At 35.7% G+C, this 21,685-nt stretch overlaps 1 protein-coding gene across 2 annotated transcripts in view; it reads right to left on the bottom strand.

Annotated features, from left to right (window-relative positions):
• The window catches only part of LOC137625763 (high affinity cGMP-specific 3',5'-cyclic phosphodiesterase 9A-like), a 1,119,254-nt gene that overhangs the window by 75,054 nt on the left and 1,022,515 nt on the right, over positions 1–21,685 (bottom strand). For both annotated transcript variants that reach the window (XM_068356658.1, XM_068356664.1), the window contains 2 exons: positions 13,652–13,779; positions 203–335 (listed from right to left, as the gene is read on the bottom strand). In XM_068356658.1, the coding sequence (XP_068212759.1) occupies positions 203–335; positions 13,652–13,779 (261 nt within the window). The remainder of the gene's footprint in view (positions 1–202; positions 336–13,651; positions 13,780–21,685) is intronic.

The raw sequence follows: 21,685 nt of genomic DNA, 5'->3' as shown, positions 1-21,685 counted from the left end.
AAGTTCATATCCATCTTCTATCCTTACCTGATATTTCATCTGTTTGTTAAGGGCAAAATCAGGCCATTATAATGCCTTTTCAAACCAGTTTTGCATAATGAAAGAAGATATGAGAGGTTAATTACACCGGCAGTTTTATCATCTTACCAATAACACCAATAACAGAAAAAGCATAAGTCTTGAACTGAAGTCTTCCTCTTACCAGATTTCCCTGAATTTGGTGAAGACCTTATTGAGTTCGTCGTCGACTTTTCTCCTGTACTGGACGTGTTGCCAATAAGGATGAGTGTTGGCTAAGTTTCCCCGTGGCTCTGGAATTCCTTCCTTATAGAAGCCTGCAAAAGGATTAAAAAAAATGTATTAAAAACAGAGTGATTTTCATTAGTTTGAAAAATCGGCAATAAAACCATTCGATTCAACTTAGGTAAACACATTGCAAGCAAAACCTTGAGCAGTTATGCTTATTGAAGTTTTCAGTTCCCTCACATTGAAGATGCATTTATAAAAACCATCATATGTAAACCTGTACCTTTAGTTTGCCTTTGTAGCCTCTTCATAATTGATTTAATCCCAGGAATAAATAAATTTAGTTTTGAAAGAAACTACTCATGAAATAATGAATTTACCTTCACCACTTTAGCTTATAACGAAATAATCTGCAGATACGAAAAGAAGAGATAAATACATTTCCATAAAAACTCTTTATCCCTAAAAGGTCTTTGGAAGTCTTTCATTATTTAAATACTTTTGCATCCGAATTCCGGGAACCCAATTACTGCAGTATTAACGAAACATGTCTTACTCTTATTACTCTTATAGCAACGTATTATATTGGTTAATCTGCTTAAGTGGGAAATACAAAATGGGTTTCATTTTCAAAAATGTTTACCGAGAGAATAAGGTTGAAAAGACGAGGCTAATTTAAATGAAATTAATAATCCCTTTTCGCAAGGATCTAATTACATTTTTACCTTACTTTGAGAGAGAGAGAGAGAGAGAGAGAGAGAGAGAGAGAGAGAGAGAGAGAGAGAGAGAGAGAGAGAGAGCATTGTAAGATAAAGGTGAATTATATATATACAGTATACTGTATATATGTGTATATATGGATATTATATTCTGTATGTATACATATATACAGTGTATACACATACATACACATATATCCTATATATATATATATATATATATATATATATGTATATATATATATATATATATATATTTATATTTGTATTTTTATATATACTGTATATATATGTATATATATACATATATATTATATATAAACATATATATATATATATATATATATATATATATATATATATATATATATATATACATATATATACACCGTATACATATACTGTATATATATATATATATATATATATATATATATATATACACTCATATACACAAAACATAGGGCGACTCTCGAGATGAGAAAAAAACAATAATCTCTACCATTTACACTTATAAAAAAAGAATCATGGATGATACTACGTAACATAAAACTTCCCCAGCATCAGGCCTCTAATTGACCTGTAAAGCAGGTTTACCTGCAGTATGTAACACCCTAGAACACATACAGCGACTACCGCCACCTCGCAAGTACTGTACTCTGTCGCCTCTCTTTTCCAATACCCTTCACATAATCATTTTCTATTCAATATTTCATAGTGCTACGTACATTTCTCCAAACACTATCTACCTAAGTATGTATTTATGCATGTATATTTGTATGTATGTATATTCATATTCATACATGATATGTATATATATATATATATATATATATATATATATATATATATATATATATATATATATATACTGTATATATACGTATACTGTATATATATATCCATCTATCTATCTATCTATCTATCTATCTATATATATATATATATATATATATATATATATATATATATATATATATATATAAAAGCACGGGCAGACGTAAACAAGAAGGGGGGGGGGAGGTTTATGTTTGACATCAGATGCATTTTCCAGAAACACCTTGAGGAAGTTGTAATTTGAAAACAAAATTGTTTAGGTTGTTTCCTAAACACTTAACTTCTATATATATATATATATATATATATATATATATATATATATATATATATATATATATATATATATATGGGCTCAAGCCATGTCGTCCTGATGGAAGTTCCTAAAAGTAGCTTCCTAAGGGATATATGTGATATTCCCAGAGAATAAACTTTAGGTATCCAGAATTCTAACTCCTGGCGTGAATATCCTTAAATATCTCTCAAGGATATCACATAATATCAGAGGACGTATTCTTGACACGTCACATAGCAATCTGCACCCGTAATAGCGTTTACGCTTCGAGGGGGAAGTGACAGAATAGAAGGGGAGCTGTATCAAGGTTACCCTAGTTCTCATATTACTATTGAGTATCACAACAGTGCCATATCCAAGATGGCAAACATTCCTTATTTTGTAGCGAATTTGCACGGTGGTGTTCCCTGGTGATCTGACATTTTCGATCGATTTTCATGGATTATCATTATGCATTCTCCAGCTTCTTTCGCCTCTGGGAAGTTGAGTATTGAATCTTTACAATATGTGTTTTTTAGTTCCTGTCTCACAGTGTAATTATTGTAATTTATTGTGATTAGGAGCTAGGCCTGTTACCAGAGGCGCCATGGGCGCTGTCGTTCGTTGGGCATGTGTTATTTAGTTAGTAGAACGACATTCCTGGTTTTAAAATAGCATTAATAAATTATTTATGAAGCTATTTAGGCATTTTATATTTGTAAAGATATTTATATGCACAAATATTTCCAAATTCTGCGTCGATCGTATATGTCAGAGTTTTGGTGATATAGGTAACCGAGATCTCGCCTTGCCTAGGTAACTTAACCTAGGCAACATATACTTTCGACATTTCCCCGGTTACCCCCGTGTATTGGTTATCAATTCATTGGAGAATGATATCTCCTAGAATTATTATATAACCGATACTCGTCTCTATTAGAGATTTAAGGGTAATCTCTCTTCCCTAATGGGTCGGCCTTCAATTTTTAATTCAGGCATGACTAGTCTAGGGTATTTCTGTCTCGTCCCTTAGCAGCAGATGGCAAGATTTGGGATTTAGTCTTGGGTCGGCAGTCGGCCGGCAGGGGAATAGTCATTCCCCTGCCGGCATAGGAGGCCAGCCCTCCCTAGGCTACACCTGAAGTGGCTGTATGATGACGTCATCTTCTCCCTATGACCTAGTAGACTAGTCCTATGCTCGCAGACCCTAAGCTGAAGTGTAGTATCTTCTAGGCCTAGGATGGCGTGGCACAAGATCTCTGTTCTCCCTAGTTGAGAGAAGGTGGCACTGCTGCCGTCCCCTTAACTGTATTGGCACACCCTAGGCTGGAGAATAGAAGATTCTCCAGCAGCCTAAGATGGCGCCGATACTGAAACAAAGTTTCTTCAAGGTGTTTAGGTCTGGGAACATTGCCGGCTCCTATCACACCTCACATAGGACCCTTTTTACCTCCCCCTCTGTTCTTTTATGATACCGGTGTCCTGCAACCTTACCGTTGCCGGTGGGTTGCCGGTACCGGCAAGACTCCCTCTCTACTGCTGTTGTCCGGCTGCCTGCGGCTATGGCAGCTGCATGCAGCCATGACAACTGCCAGTGGCCATGTTAGATGCCGGCGACTATATGTCTTTCAACTGTCGGCAGCTATGACGGCTGCCGGCGGTGATGCATACTGCTAATAGCCATGCCATTTGTCGGCAGCCATGACAGCTGGCGGCGGCTGGCGGCTGCCGGCAGTCATGATGGCTGTGAATGGGAAGTCCCTTCTGTCTCTAAGGTTCTTCAGTTCTCCCTTGGACTGCTAGCCACAAGTTCTATTGTCGGAGTACCGCCGGCCAGACTGGCACAGATAGGTGCTGACTCAGCCGGCAGTATGCCGACTGTACTAGTACTGCCGGAGGCTAGCCTGCTAGCAGTGTGTCGGCAGGACCTTGCCGGCAATAGTACTGTGGCTGGATGGAAGCCTGAATGTTACATTCTCCCCTTCCATTTGAACCTTATTTCTGGAGAAAGGCAGTAAAATTAGACTTTACATCCTTAATTACTGTATACATACACAGTAATAGGTAGCCTTCACTCCATGCTATCTCTCTCTCTTTTAGCTATCATGCTGGATGTGCCGGCAAGAACTAGCTATGCCAGCGATATGCCGGCTGATCTACAGTATATGTTTATACAGGTAGTCAGTATATTTGCAGTATAGGATATACTGCAGATAGAAAAACTACTGTATATATTATACTAGTAGTTATTTCCAATATATCTTGGGTATCCCTACCCAGGTATTTGCTGAGCCCAATCCTACATTGAAAGAATATAACTTCTTCAATATTCTGATTAGAAATCAGTTTTAGATTACCTTACAATATTAAATATTTCAAGGGCTGGGGTGTTACACTCCTAACCCTTAAAGGGTAAAACCCTTATCTTGAGTCTCCCTGATCAGGAAACTATGATTTAATTTTGTAAGGGAGGTCACAGCAAATAGGCTGGGTGGGATACACAAATATATGTCTTTTATTTTTCTTAGTCCAGTTGGCGTCATGCTAGCTGGACCGTGCCATCAGATGCTTGCCATAAAGGCAGCACGTTGGCTGAACTACATTATATATAATTATACAGAAGCCAGTAATTTGCAACATAGCATATGCTGCAAATAGAAAACTATAGTATGATTATACAGTAGTTATTCCTAATATATCTTGGGTACCCTTGGCGAGCTTCTGCTGGTACCGCTCCTATATTGAAAGAATAGTATTTCTTCAATATTCTGATTGAGGAATCAGTCATCCTTACCCCACAGTGTTAAGAATAAAAAGGGACAGTGACTTATTCACTTTTCTACCCCTAGGGGTTAGAACACTTTTAGTTGGAGTTACCTTGGTAGAGGAATCTCCTTATAGTTAACACTGAGGGGAGGTAACAGCAGTTGCTTGCATGGGATACACAAGTATGTGTCTCCTACTATCCCTTTATAGCTTACTATCCTAAGCTATTTTGTTAAAAGATGGCTCTTGCATATTGATTATCAGTGAGATAATCAATTATATACTAATTCTGTTCTCCTTTCTTTACAGGAGGAACACCAGATGACTTGTGCTGCAGTCTTCTGCAAGATCAAGAGTAAGTGTTTTTACGGTCATAATACTTGCAGGTTGCATGCCCCCTGTAATATTATTTCCGAATCCCTACATTATTGGAACCCACAGGTTTGCAATGTATGTCGGACCTTAATGTCCGAGGGTTTCGAGAATCCCAAGTCTATAGAGACTAGGGATACAGCTCGGTACAAATTATGCAACTGGGTGAGAGGCTTCCAGAAAATCTTTCCGGGACCTTACCTACCTAATGATAGGATGTGTAAGCTATTATTTCAGAAGGCAAGTAAGGAAATAGTGGTGCCGCAGACACCAATTACATCTCCCGACGGCCAGATAGCCTTTGGGAAGGAGGGAAGGAAGTGCCCATGGGAAGAAGGGGAAAATGTCATGTCGGAATTGTTTCTGCCTATGCTGGCTCTAGAGCCATTGACGTCGACATCTTCATCTTCTACCCCTCTATTAGATGGAATGGACCAATTATGGGCCCAAGTGAATAATCTAATAAAGAGCTTTCGCAAACAACACGAAAAGCAGGAAGTAAAATGCAAGATAGAGCCTCGTAAAGCTCCAATTGTCGCTTCCCAAGGGTCATACAAACGACCCCTGGATCAAGACCTCCCGACATGCTCCAAAACCAATCCCTGGAGGTTTGCGGAGCTGATGCCGATTTTAAATGGCAAACTCTACATCTCGGAGAAGATGGGTGCTGTTCCTTTGGACAAAATCCAATTTTGGCCAAGCTTTGATGCTTTCCCTAATTGTTTTGTTTGACTGAAGTATGAACCAAAGTCAAGAAAAGGAACGGAATCAAAGGAGGTCATGATTCTCGACCATTATAAGGCACAGGCTATCCTGTCAAGTAACCTGAAAAAGGCGGGTTACTCGGTGTCGAAGGTATTCACACTGGGTAACAGGCACCCTTCCTTTCTTGCTCCTGCATCAATTTCCTTCCCCTTTATGGGGGAGGCATTTAAATCTGTTGCCAAGGCAGTGGAGGCGGGTAAGCCATGTCCTGCACTCGAGGAGTGCAAGACTCTGTCACTAGCCTTTCCCAGACAGGAGAAGGATTGGAAGGAAGTCCACTTAACCTTTTCAGTAGGAAGATTAGATGCGGATGTCACCAGTCGACAGTTTAACAAAGATCTCCCTAAACTATCCGAGTTTCTCTTGTATAATGAACAAGAGACAAAGGAGAGACTTGCAGCCTCCCTATCTCTACAAAACTACATAGAGTTATGTTCAATCCATCAAAGTATCTCAGACATGCTCATGGTCTTAGCTAAAATGCATATGGCTACCTTAGTGAAAGACCTTTACGCCTTTATGAAGGCTAGGAGAGCATGTAGGGAGTTTGTGTTCGCTGCCGCAACAGTGAAACATGAAACAAGGAAGCTAATATCTTCCAACATCTGGGGTAAAGACCTCTTCCCAGACGAGGTAGTTAGGAAAGTGATTAAGAATGCCACCACGGAGAACATAGGTCTTCTCCAAGAGTGGGGCATCCTATCAAAAAGAAAGTCTTCCATGGTTGTGGGTCCCCAACCTAAGAGGAAGACGGGAAAGTCTGGAAATATACCTCGGGCTGTTCAACAACATCTCACGGCTGCAGCGACCGTGATGCCACAGGCAGGAGGTAAAGAATTTAATCCTACTGATCATTCGAAGCATAGAGATGCTTCTGGTAGGAGGGAGGTTCCTTCAGGATCGTTGGACCTTCGATCCTTGGGTCCAAGGCCTAATCAAGATGGGACTACGATGGGAAGTAGAAATGTCTCCACCATCATTTCCTTAACTCCTCCTACAATCCAAAACCCTCCTGGAGGAGCATACCTGAGAGCTCTAGAGCATACAGGTGGTAAGGAAACAATAGTCCATCGTATTCCAGGGAAGGCTGTTTGGTGTTCAAGGGAAGGACTCAAGAAATCTCAGAGTCATTCTGGACTCGTCGCCACTCCACAAGTTCAAATAAAACAGCGAGTTCAGAATGTTGATCCTTCTGAACATATGGACCCTGTTTCAAAAAGGGGTGTTCGTAGTCTTGTCAGACCTGAAAAGTGTCCTTTGGCAACTTCCAGTCAATCACCCAATCCCCTCCTATCTAGGATTCAAGTTACAGAGGGTAATGTATATCCTAGGAAAGATACGTGTCGGACTAGACACAGTCCTAGATATCTTCATAGGATTGGCGGACTTAGTCACGCAATAACCAAGTCGAGAAATGGTTCAGGCAACAATGTACCAGGATGAGAGGCAGGGGTGGGCAGCACCCGAAGTGGCTGGTCTATGAGCATCCAAGGTGATGAACCGGTTCCGGGAACATCGAGGATGCGAGGTATGCTTCAAGAAGTCTCGATTCTCTCCAGCTCAAAGGTTTCAATGGCTGAAAAATCATTGAAGACTGTGGTCACACCAACTATCCTTTCCCCTGGGAATATAAAAGGAGATTGCAAGGTCTGTCAAGAGACTCGGGTAATCAGTCAAATTTCCAAGACGCTAACAGGGAGGAGTTCTGAACTCTCTCCAGTTCGCCATAGTGACAGACCCAGTGCTAAGAGCACAGCCGAAAGATGCGTCAAGAGTCTAGAGAAGATACGCATCAAACGCTTGAAGAAATCTAAAAAGACCAATATAGGCCCTTCCTTAATCGCTTCTCTAACAAAGGTTAAAGTCCGAAAGTCCCAAGACCATGTTGGTCCTGTCCTGAGTGGGGAAGCTCTCTCCACGCAGATCAGATTTCCTTCGACTGATCTGGGACACCGAAGCGATAATGAGACGTTGCAATCGACAATGCTAGAAAATGTCTCATACAGTCTAGGTGACGTTAACCATCCCTTACTTAAAGGGATGGCACCTGTCAGCAGTTCATATAAAATCGATCCACAATGTGACAGTGGAAGCTCTATTTGGGCTCAAGCCGATAGAGTTAGAATGGTCCACGGACGCAGACCTATTCCCTCCCAGATGGGATCAAGTCCTAGAACTGCAGATCGACCTCTTCATCACGAGTGTCTTCAAGAAACTACCTCAATATGTAGCCCCATACGAGGACCCTCTAGTGGAGTTAACAGACATCATGTCTCTAGTATAGAAGGGTTGGACTCAGGTATCCTGGTTCATCCCATCCATTCACCTACTGAAGATCCTCAACATGCTGAGATCCTTCCAAGGGGGAGTAGCTCTATTGGCTCCCAAGTAGCCCAAGAGCAATCTGTCCTCTTTAGTGAAGGAAATGAAGCTGAGGCTGGCACTAGTTCTGAACCCAGGACTATTTCAGAGGGTTCAGAAGTTAATTGCCTTCGGTTTATCACAAAGAACCCGAACCCTTCATTTCATGAATTCCTTGCCCTAGCGGTTAGGAAAAGAATTGGGATCTCAGAAGGCAATATAGAATTCTTAAAAGAATACAAGTCTAAGTCAACGAGAAGACAATGTGAGTCTTCTTGGAAAAAGTGGGTTGCTTTTGTTAAAGCAAAAGGACCGAAAGAAATTTCAATGAACTTCTGTTTGTCATTCTTTGTCCACCTTCAAAATCAAGGCCTGGCGGCCAACACGATAACTACGTGCAAATCAGCCGTGACTAGACCTCTTCTATATGCCTTTCAAGTAGATCTGTCAAATGAAATCTTTAATAAGATTCCGAAGGCATGTGCAAGGCTTAGGCCTGCACCACCACCAAAGCCCATCTCATGGTCTTTGGACAAGGTCCTACATTATGCCTCATCTATGAACAATGAAGATTGTTCCCTTAAGGATCTAACCCAAAAGGTTATTTTCCTGTTCGCTATAGCCTCAGGGGTTAGAGTTAGTGAAATAGGGCTCTATCTAGAGATGAGGGCCACATTCAGTTCACATAAGCGGGAGAACTGAATCTCTTTCCTGATCCAACTTTTCTCGCTAAGAACGAGCTACCCACTGAGAGGTGGGGTCCCTGGAGAATCTGCCCTCTGAAGGAAGATGTCTCTCTATGTCCTGTAGAATGTCTAAAGGTCTATCTTCGTAGAACTTCAGACTTCAAGGGAAGACAGCTCTTTAAAGGAGAAACCTCTGGATCAAACTTATCCCTAAAACAACTGAGGGCGAAGCTCACCTTCTTTATTCGTAGAGCAGATCCTGACAGTACTCCCGCAGGTCATGTTCCGAGAAAAATTGCTTCATCACTGAACTTCTTTCAGCATATGGACTTTGAGCGTCTTCGTTCATTCACCGGATGGAAATCATCCAGAGTGTTTTACAAACACTATGCTAAGCAGGTCCATGAACTGAAGCATTATGTGGTTACGGCAGGTAGTGTATTAAAACCTGTCGTCTAATTCTGTGATGAATAGTTAATTGACTGGGACTGTCAATTAAAGGGAGAGGGGGTCATCACTTTTAGTGTGACCTCCTTTTGAATGAGTGTTACCATGGTGACACTAACTCTGTTCAAAATCCCAGGTGTAGAATTATACAGATAGCACTAGTGCCGTGTGTACGTAGTACACAGTGTTGATAGAATGTAACCGGTACAGAATTTACGAAGAAATATTTCATTATAAATTTTTCTTCAATCAGAGAGTGGCACTCATCATTTCTTTCTCTTTCAAGAAAGAAATATAATTTCTGTATACGTTACGTGTATAATTCCGTTATCATGCTACATTCATTTTACTGGTTAAGTCATTTAGTCATTTATTAGGAATAAATGTTTATTAAAATATAATTGCGTCCTAATTCGCCCGACAATTGCATGTGTAAAATGCCAGAGTTCTTTGGCTTACTAAAGTAAGTATTCTTCATATAGTTGTATGCTCACAAACAATAGATATAAGAGACACTCATATTGATTCGGCAATATATACAAACTATGAGACGGTTTGTATATTCAGTGTATACTTATGTTTGTTCATACAATATATGCTAACCTTGATGCCCCTTTTCTACTGTCTAGAATGACTCTGCTTTCTCTATTCAAATTTTATATTGCTATAGTTTCCCAATCTAAACGATTTTTAGCACGCTGCGAATAATTTAGGAGAGATGGGGTCTGCCTGTCTAACTCCTTTCTAACTATCTTTATGTAATTTTTGGATTGTTGTACTTCTACAAGTGTTTTAACATGAGAATCATATCTTTGAAGGGCTTTTATTACTCCTGAAGTTTTGTCAGAACTAGAAGCATTCTCATAGTCTATAAATGCCATACTTAGTAGTCTTTCATGTTGATTTTCCCATTAGCTGATTAATTACACTGATATGATCAATTGTTAACTACCTGCTTTTAAAGCCTGCCTGCTCCCTTGCTTGTTTAAAGTCTAGCTATCTTTCTAATTGACCTAATATGGTCTTTGTAAATATGAATATATATATATATATATATATATATATATATGTATATATATATATTTATGTATGTATATAAATATATGGATATATATATATATATATATATATATATATATATATAAATCATATATATATATATGGATACATATACATATACACATATATGTACATACATATATATATTTATGGTATATATCTATATCTATCTATCTATCTATATATATATATATATATATATATATATATATATATATATACACGCACACACACACACATATATATATATATATATATATATATATATATATATATATATATATATAAGCATATAAAAATATTATTCATATAAACTTTGAAACTACTGGTTACGCTTAATTACTTCTTCCTTGAAATTGACAGTTATTATTTTATTTATTTTCTCAAATTTACTTTTCCGTAATAAATTTACTCAGATGAGTCAACCTTTTCTGATGTTGTAAAACCCGACAGGTGCTGCTTTTGATATATTTTGATTTACTCCTGCATAACCGAGATCCTTAATGTAAGAGCAAATACTTAACGCATTCAGAAAAAAGCAGATTTCTGAAAGAACGACAACCAAACATAAAAAGCATATCGAAGATTATATTCTTTGAAATATTCACAGAGAGAGAGAGAGAGAGAGAGAGAGAGAGAGAGAGAGAGAGAGAGAGAGAGAGAGAGAGAGAGAGAGAGAGATTGCTTCAGGTACATCCTACTTCACAGAAAAAGTTAAACAGAAAACACCGTTGTGTCAAGTGAAGTATGATCCTCCTACTTTAGAAATTCAAGCATATATTTCAGTGAATACTTTTATGAGTGTCCGCTTTGCTCAAATATGTTTTTCCTGTCCACAAGAGGAGGTCCGAATCAGGGCTTTGACAGACTGAAGTGTATCACTGTACATCTATTTATGAGCTTATCTTTATCCTAAAAACATTACTTGAGAAAAGAACTTCTCGGAAAAGATTGGATGGTAATGCATTAGTTTTTATATACTAAATTTAAACCTTTTTCATATGTTGGACGAAGTGAAGGGCAATAAATGTTCTAAACTAGTTCAAATGTAATTCCACCCTTACATTTTTTTGTATTACTTTCCTCCATGTATTCAATTTTTCAATAGCAAATGTCAATGCCTAATTCTTCTCCACTTGTCGGAATCCCAAAGCTTTATCAATCTTTATCCAGTTAATTGAATCACTAATTATCTATGTTAGCAAATGGGTCTATCATGCCGCTTTTCTGTGGTTCATGTAAAGTTTTTCCCTCTTAAGGTGACTCCGGTCTTCCTTTAAATTAGAGCGAGAAGCTGACCTTATTCTATCCAACCAGGTCATTTGTCACATGAGATTTCTCCACGGGCGAGTTTCTTGGTCATTTTAACATCAGGTGTTTCATATCTTTGCGAAGTCATAGATATTGGAGAAGGGTAGAATTAATTTCTTTATAATTATTCACTTAGCATTTTTCCTTTTGAATGATTTGTACCAAGTTATATAAATTTTCAGGTAGTTTTCATTCTTTGGTTTGGTAATGAGAAAAATATTAATTCTGATTTAGGGATATTTTCAGAGTTTCTTTTATATTATCTGATAAAAGTTGGTCATATTCTGAATTAATCTGGCATAGATTGAGTGTACACTATACGGTGTAATCGGAGGTCACATGACCCATATCATTAATTATAACTTGTATTAAAATAACATTTAAATTGTTCATAGCTTCCTTTAAAAAAGAAAACAATTTCGTTGTAACAATAAAATCAGGAGTGCTGACAACATTCTTAAAAGAAGAATGTCATTGATACGACTAGGGAAACGCAAATTTCAGTTAATAAAACTTCCATTTCATATCGCCGAGGTCAAGGTCAAGGTCACAGTAGTTGATCTTTCATCGCGCTAACGGATCATATTTGTGAGGATGCAATAATTACTGGTGCATGTTCTCACCTCAAAAGCATCGACTGGAAGGGTCATGTTCAAAGGTCTATATCAGTCCTCTTATCCCCTCCACTTGCTTACCATCATTTGCAGGTCGAAATTATCCAACTTCATGGTATAGGTAACCACCCCCCCCCAAAAAAAAAGAAGAAGAAAAAAAAAAAACACTAGGATAGTTGGAACTACTCTCTGGAATCAGTTGTTAAAACATAGGTAATGATTTTTATTTATCCTGAGTCAAGAGATTATTTCAATATGTATTCTTGGCAGGGACCAAAGATGTCTTTCTCTTTACTCTAAGGGATATGTGGCATATGAAAGTTATTAAAGAAATACAGTATAGTCTTATTCATGGTTTTTATTCATTTATTACGAAGACAAATGCACAGACCAACTCCGACTCACAAATAAGGAATACTTCCAAGATTCGCACATCGAAAGTATTTGATATATTTATGACATAATGCATTCGAGAGTGTTGCATCACATTTCTAACATAAGATATTCTTTTTGTGAACTCTTAAAAATTAAGCCAATTTTCAATATTCTTTTTAAATTATAGAAGTACGTGGTGCATGTCTAGGAATGTACAAAACTTGGACAGTCTTCCATATTTTATTTATGCAGAGAGAGAGAGAGAGAGAGAGAGAGAGAGAGAGAGAGAGAGAGAGAGAGAGAGAGAGAGAGAGAGAGAATATCCTGATAACTTTAGAGAGCCTTTCAACTCAAACAAAAGAAGGTGTTATCTTTACGCGACGTCATTAGTGACCAATTAAGAATTGTTTGGCTGCGTTTTCATTATGCTTGGAAACACCGAGAGGACAATTGTTCACCAGATAACCAAAAAAGATCGTCAGATAATGAGCCTAAGTATTAAAAAATGGTGAAGTTTTTGAGCAATGACTTGGAAAACGACCAAATCTAATTAGAAGAGACTTCGATGGATGTTATTGAAATCAAGGAATATAAAGTTGCGCAAAGACTTTACGTTTTATTGGGCCCTAATAAAATAAATGCCGATACAAAATATTCAAGAATATAAGTAAAACAATAGATGATGTAATAATATTATTTTCAAACATTTGCGACGTATAAATTTGGAAGTTATGAATAATTAAGTAGAATTCTTATTCTACCATCCTTGGTAACAACGTGGAAAAAAATAAAAATAATAGCAATAATCTAAAAACTTACCCAGCCACGAGAGATGTTCTGTGGTCTCCAACCTCATTCTGAATGTATCAACGGCTCTCCGGAGCTCGTCCACAACGGGTGGCAAATCAGTGCTGAGAGTAGCAATCGTTCTCTCCACCTTGGACAGCCTGCAATGGAAGCAGAGAGACATTACCTGCAACAGGATATAAAGAAAAAGTAATTTTGATAAATGTACAGACAAACATACCTTACTAGAATGAGGATTTTATTTATCTTATGGTATTAGGTTATACTTGTAGACACACGGGTCTCACCATGGAACTGTTATCAAGTTAATGGTGAGGAATTGGAGCAAACTAAAGATTTGAATATTTGGACGGATATCAAAAGGATGAGATTAAAGATAAAAATGGAGAAGCAAAATGCAGATGACACTGAAGCTGAGGTTGAAATAATGCTGCAAAGAACTTTTAGTGAGTCTACAATGAGCCTCGAAACAAACGGTTTTGGACATTGTACGCCATAACTTATTATTTTGCTTTTGCGTCTTTCCATTTAACGCAGTATGTCTAATTTCCAAGTTTGTTTTGGACGGATATCAAAGGGATGAGAATAAAGGTAAAAATGGAGAAATAAAATGCAGATGGCAATGAAGCTAACGCTGAAATAATGCTGCAAAGAACCTTCAGTGCTGTCTACAGTGCACCACGAAACAAACTGTTTTGTGAACTGTATACAATAAAAGTTATTTTCTAGCTTTTGTTTCCTTCCATTTAACGCAGTATGTCCAATTTCCAAAGTTTTGAATGCTGAAAATATCAGAAACAAGTAAATCTACTAAAATTACCAGAATTCATTGCAAGAAACAGGATAAAAGACACCCTTTCTATCACTACTTATAAGAAGTCTTAAAAATAATTCGTGATTAAAGAGTTACAATACAACCTAAAATACTTCGTCGCTTGGATTTAAAGGAACAAGACATTGATCTCTGGCAAAAGAAAAAAAAAAAAAAGATATTGTGCTAATGTAGAAGGAATCCGAAAATTCTTCGTAATAGCATACCTCTATTAGCAGGAGCCAAATATCTCCGGATCAATATATCATAGCTGCTGATTCTCATCTGAATTTGTTGGACAGGAACTTACGGTCTATTAAATTTATTATTCCTGATCTAGATATTTTAAAATCTGGCACCATGGTTCAATTAGTTCATTATGATGTTGCATAAGATTTTTTTTATAATTCTGACCATCCTTTACATTCTGATCTTTCCGGACAGTTCAATCCTGGTCGTAATACTAGACATGCAGTTAATTCTAATAGTCAGGCCTTCTCCATCATGAGGCTCAATACTACACTGTACTCTAGAAGTTTTATTCCAGCTGTGACCAAGTTGTGGAATGATCTTCCTAATCGGGTAGTTGAATCAGTGGAACTTCAAAAGTTCAAACTAGCAGCAAATATTTTGAAGTTGAACAGGCTTACATAAGTCCTTTTATAGTTTATATATCAAATATCTGTTTTAATGTTGTTAATGTTTTTAAAATATTTTATCTTAATTTTCATTACTTCTTTTATCGTTTATTTATTTCCTTATTTCCTTTCCTCACTGGGCTATTTTTCCCTTGCTTCTCCAACTAGGGTTGTTGCTTAGTTAGGAATAATAAAAATAATAATAATAAAAATAATAATAATAATAATGATAATAACAACAATAATAATAATAATGATGATAATAATAATAATAATAATAATAATAATAATAATAATAATAATAATAATAATAATAATAATAATGTCCTGCCATGTGGGAAAATACATATTTTTATGAATATGACCCAGTTACCGTAAAGGATCAACATAAAAAATACAGACTATAGACAATATTTGCAAAACTGTGACAATAGGGCACCAAAGAGCACAAAACGAGCCCGTTCAGGATTATTCATGTCAGTGACATTACAAAGGTAACTTCATCGATTAACCCTGAATAAATTCACGAAATATGTATCGCAAAATCAGTGAGCAGGTCCATAAGTAATGATAAAATTATGAATAAATAAATTCATGCAATATAATAGCATTCTCAAACACAACACGCGTGCGTGAATAGACTTACAATTCCCCCTCACACCAAATACATACCATACCCAGATGTTCACATGTACGTGTGTGTATGTTTGTGTATAACCATTATCACTACCGCCTACCACGGAAAGGAACCTACGTTCAGCTACACTGCGAAGCTTCACGAATGGGCTCGCCCAATTATAAACCCACTTTTGACCTAAACAGACCTTGAGGTCGTGGTCGCAGCAAACCAGTTATCGCTGAGAGCAGGAAGCCTTACTGTATATCTTTCGAAGCAACTTCCTTATTGCTGGTAAAAGGAAAGAGAATAAATCCTCTGAAAAGAATGAATTTATGTTTATGTATTACAAACATCTTCCTTTGTGGAAAGAATGAAGAACTTCTTTGCCAAAGATCTAAGAAAGTTAATGCTGCGTTTAAAATAAGAATTATTCATATAAATCAAAAAGTGTCTGTACTAAGGTCTGATGTTTGATGGGATGAACAGATAAATAGAAAACTGATTTATCGATGTGCCACAAACATTTTTACACCAGTGGTTATCAACGTAAATCGAAACGATAGAAATTAATTCACATTCATTCAAACGTTATCTTAATATCACCATTTAGAAATTTAAAATTCAAAATTCTATTCAATTTATTCATATTTCGTACCACTTCTCTGCGAATCTGATAACATTTTCCCACAAAATTTCATAGAAAAAAAATCGGTAAAATTCTACAACGGTAGTGCAAAAATAGCTAGAATGAACTATTTTCATAAAATATTGACATTATCCAAATAGTCATAGACTTTAAAACCCTAGTCACCATTTTTTTCATAATTTCTAAACCAAGTTCTATAAAAAGCCATGTAACATAGAAATAGCATGCTTTTAAATTATAGACATAGTTTCATAATAATAGCAAAAATACTTCCTAATTAGGGTTTCTAATTGGAGCACATTTACATGGAGCCGATGAACAACCATATCCCGTAATAATGAATAAAAGATCTCAGACTCAATCTAATTACTTTCTCCATCAGTGGCTCCAGATACAATGTTGCTCCTCACCATAAAAGTATTCTAAAAGGTTCGCTCTACAAAATAGCAACTCCGGGACGACCACTAGGGATAATTCAAGGTTCAAACTCATCTCTCTTATATAATAAAGAGAAATTGTCTGGTTATCTATCTACTCATATCTATCTATCTATCTATCTATCTATCTATATATATATATATATATATATATATATGTGTGTGTATATACTGTATATATATATATATATATATATATGTATATATATATATATATATATATATATATATATATATATATATATATATATATCATTATCATCATCAGCAATTACAAGTCCATTGCAGAAGGCCTCAAATATGTCCCCCCACTTGCTTCTGTTTATGGTCTTTCTGTCCCATTCTTTTATTCTCAATGTCCATCTACTGTCTGGCCTTTTCGATATTGTCCAGCCCATTCCCACTTCTTTTTCTAACATGCTGTTAAAATATCCTCTACTTTAGTTTGCTATCTATCCATGTTTCTGTCTCTTAGTGTTATTCCCATCATTATTCTTTCCATAGCTCTTTGACTTGTAACTAGCTTTAGTAAGGCTCCAAGTTTCTGATACATAAATTAATGCTGGTAGAACCATATCATTAAATAATTTTCTTTTTAGAGAAAGTGACATTTTACATTTCGTAATCTTATTTTGTTTACCAAATGCTCTCGAACCCATGCTTATCCTTACAATTTTGATCTCGTGTCCTGGGGAAACACTTGACGTCTGTCCTAAGTACGTATATTCATTAACAATCTTTAGAGGCTCGTCTATAACTCTTATTTGTTGTCTCTAGGCATTTTCATTGAACATTATCTTAGTTTTACTCATATTCCTTTTCTGTCCTACATCTATGCCTTCTCTCTCTCTCTCTCTCTCTCTCTCTCTCTCTCTCTCTCTCTCTCTCTCTCTCTCTCTCTCTCTCTCTCTCTCTCTCTCTCTATATATATATATATATATATATATATATATATATACCTGAGCGCTTAGCTTTCCCCGTCCCTGTCATAGAATTTTATATCAATATAATACACTACAGAGAATATACACAAGAGGGTATTACGTTACTGTTTTGGTTTACCATTAATAGAACTCCAAACAAATGGAGTTCTATTGTTATTACTATTATTCTTCTTATTCTTCTCCGGTCTTTGATAGTTAATAAATCAGCCAATTTTAAAGCGTTTCCTTTTAAACTTGAACAGCGGTATGACCCATAAGGAGGAAGTATGAATCAAGAAAATCGTGCAGGTGCATGCAGCGCCCTCTATGCACACAGTAAAAATCATTTAAAACGATTGGTCTTCGAGATCTCAAGAACTGTTGCATCAATTACTGGAGATACCTTGGGCCATGGTCTAGTGCAGGCACAAGTCTGAGCTAATTCTGTCAAGTAGTTTCTGAGATATCATGAAATAAAAAATGGCTGTTATATGGTCGAAAATGCCGTTTTGAACCAAATTTGATAGAAATGTAGAGGGTAATGAGACAACATAAGCTGTGCAATATGAATGTCCTTGACCTTGACCTCAAGGTCACAGAACGATTTTGTGGAGATAGATTTTTTTTAAGACTAAATCTACGGTGCTATCCAGCCCGATTTCAAACACGATTTCATCCTAGCCTTAGTTTGAGGTAAGGGTTAGGTGGCCTTCCAAGGCAACCTAGAGAGTAAAAGGCTAGTTAGTTTATTAAGAAGTGTAATTTAGGTCCATTAGGCCTTTAACCAACAATATACTATTCCCAATCTTTCTATTATTTCAATATCCCGAAGAGCAAATTATTGGCAAATTTTGTTCTTTTTAAGAATTACTTCAGCAATTCTAATGTTCTCTAGATATTATTATTATTATTATTATTATTATTATTATTATTATTATTATCATCATCATCTATGATTGTTGTCATTGCCCCAGTAACTTTGTGGATACAGGCCCAAGTTCTAACCCAGAGGACGGGATTTTTGCAACCGTTTCCATTACAATCTATTCTTTTGGTCTTTCATCCGAAGCATCGCACAATTTACTTAGTAGATAGCCGGCTATGGTGGATTGCAGCTAAGTCATATGAGGTGTGGCAACTTCATGCCAAAAATATTTGGTGGAAACTAGAAGGTCAGCACCCTTATAGCTCTTCCCTCTTCTTACAGCAAACATTCTTAAGAAAAAGAAGAGACTAGATCCCTTACTAGTCAAAGGCGATTAAGTTCGTAATATATTTTCAGTCCTGCCTGGTCAAGATACATTATCATTTGAATAAGAAGTTGTTACAATTAGTTTCAAACTTTTGAGTTAATACTAAATTATAAAACTTTAGAAAACTTGTTCTGACAATACGGATCGGTTTTCTATTGTCCCATCTTTTTGATTTCTAGAATATTGGTTTCAACAAACCCATGATATCTAATTTACTACAGATTAAAAAAAAAGTTATTCTTTCAATGATCTTATAGCCATCACAAAACTAAGATTCTGGAAGATAGTGTGGTATGTTTTTTGATCTTATAACATCATGAATAAATAATGATTTCAATTAGGACCAGATAAAAATAGTTTTAATTTTGAAAACATTGCCCAATATTCATAATATAACTTTTACAAAACATTTCCTCCTAGAATCCTTGTCATCATGAAACCCCATCACATGATATGTATTGGGAAATAAACCACTTTCCTTTGCGAAACCATACAAAATGCGAAGTGTCTCTGAATATATATAAAAAAAAAAAATAAATGAAATTTAATAAACAGCTTTGAACTAAAATAAAAAAAATGAGAAAAACTAAAAAAGGACTGACTCTTTTGAAAAGTATTTCTGGCAGCAATCTTTTCAGTTCAGTAAACTTGTCAAAAATCAAAATAGCTCCAATCCCGACGTTTGATCAATAGTCTTTGAAGTTCGACCTTTGTTTACCCGGGGTGTTGGTCAACTCAGAATATCCGGATCCCACCAAAAGGAGAAATGGAAAAATGCAGACTTATGTGGAAAAAAGGTTAGGTATCTACAATGGAGTAAACCTACTTTTAGCCTACTTTACCATCAGACATAACGGTAATAAAAAAAGGAAAATCATTACTTAAAACTAAGTTACTTTGTTATAAAAAAATTATATACAACATATTTTACCCTATGACACATTGATAAAGGAGAAATAATACTTTAAATAAAAAAAAAAAAAAAATTCAAGAGATGCAGTATGATGCTTTCAAATTTAAGTAAATCTTCCACTACACTTATAAAATAAAATAACGGAAAAAAGATAATAAAGCAGAGTAATTTTAAGGAAAAATATTCACAATAGAAAATAGGGCGAAACACAATTTTCTAACATGAAAAATATCCAAAACTAATTTATACTTCAAAAGACTTTCGCATATTCCTAGAAAGAGAGAGAGAGAGAGAGAGAGAGAGATAGAGAGAGAGAGAGAGAGAGAGAGAGAGAGAGAGAGAGAGAGAGAGAGAGAATTGTTTTATTGATAATAGTAACAAGATGTTCTTAGCATATACTATGATTATACACGTGTCAAATTAATATTTGAAAACAGAGAATTATATTTATATATATATATATATATATATATATATATATATATATATATATATATATATATATACAGTAAATATATATATATATATATATATATATATTCATATATATATATATATATATATATATATATATATATCCATCTAACAATCACTCAGAGAGAGAGAGAGAGGAGAGAGAGAGAGAGAGAGAGGAGAGAGAGAGAGAGAGAGAGAGAGAGAGAGAGAGAACTGTATTTTGATAAAAATAACAAGATGTGCTTGGTATATACTATGCTTATACACGTGTAAAATTAATAGTATTTGCAAACAGAGAATATATATGCATATATGTACATATTTATACAGTATATTTATTTATATATATGTATATATATATATATATATATATATATATATATATATATATATATATATATATATACATGAGTATACTGTATATGTGCGTTTGTATCATATGCATACATATCTATCGATCTATCTATCTATCTATATATATATATATATATATATATATATATGTATATATATAGATATACACACACACACACACACACACACATATATATATATATATATATATATATATATATATATATAGCAATCACTCAAAAGAAAAGAGAGAGAGAGAGAGAGAGAGAGAGAGAGAGAGAGAGAGAGAGAGAGAGAGAGAGAGAGAGAGAGAGAGAGAGACTTCTCTCCTAAGTGAAAACTCATTATTAAAATTTTCATTATTAGCCAATATGATAACCTACTTGGAAAAGCAAAATGACTTAAACACATATTGATTAATTGCTTGGTTATGAGTTATCTGGCATGCTGACATTTAAGGTCATTGACGGCGAATTAAACACAGAAAGTAGCCCACTGCGGAAAAGAAATAAAGATATGAGGAATAGCCTGTAACAAAAATAAAAAATAAAAAAAACAGAATATTCTAATTAACATGGATAACAATGTTAAATAGATAAATAACGCATAAGCTGTGAAATAAGAAATATGAAAACATGTTCAATAAGAAAGCGTTTGTATCAAGTTTGACCTTTTGAGGTTCCACCGATTCAACTAATTTATTTGGTTGGGTAGATTTTTTCTATGTTGGTTTACAGCAGGAATAAAGCTTCAAGAATGCTGAGCGATTAACATTGAACTTTGTGAAAGAAAAGCTAAAACTGTTAGCATTAACATCTTATCTATTACTACCTTGTGGATAATACAGGCTGGAAAGATCTGAATGTAAAGGATGACCAGAATAAGGAGAAATTTACAGCTTTTATCCCTATTTATATCAGCTATTAAATCTAGAGTGCAGTTCTAATCTGGATCCCGAAATAAATTATTGAATAAGTTAACGTTTCCATGTTTCAC

Source organism: Palaemon carinicauda, chromosome 2 (genome assembly GCF_036898095.1).
Source record: "Palaemon carinicauda isolate YSFRI2023 chromosome 2, ASM3689809v2, whole genome shotgun sequence".
NCBI classification, from domain to species: Eukaryota; Metazoa; Arthropoda; class Malacostraca; order Decapoda; family Palaemonidae; genus Palaemon; species Palaemon carinicauda.
Note: the sequence above shows the minus strand (reverse complement) of the source record. Positions and strands in the feature narration are given on the sequence as shown.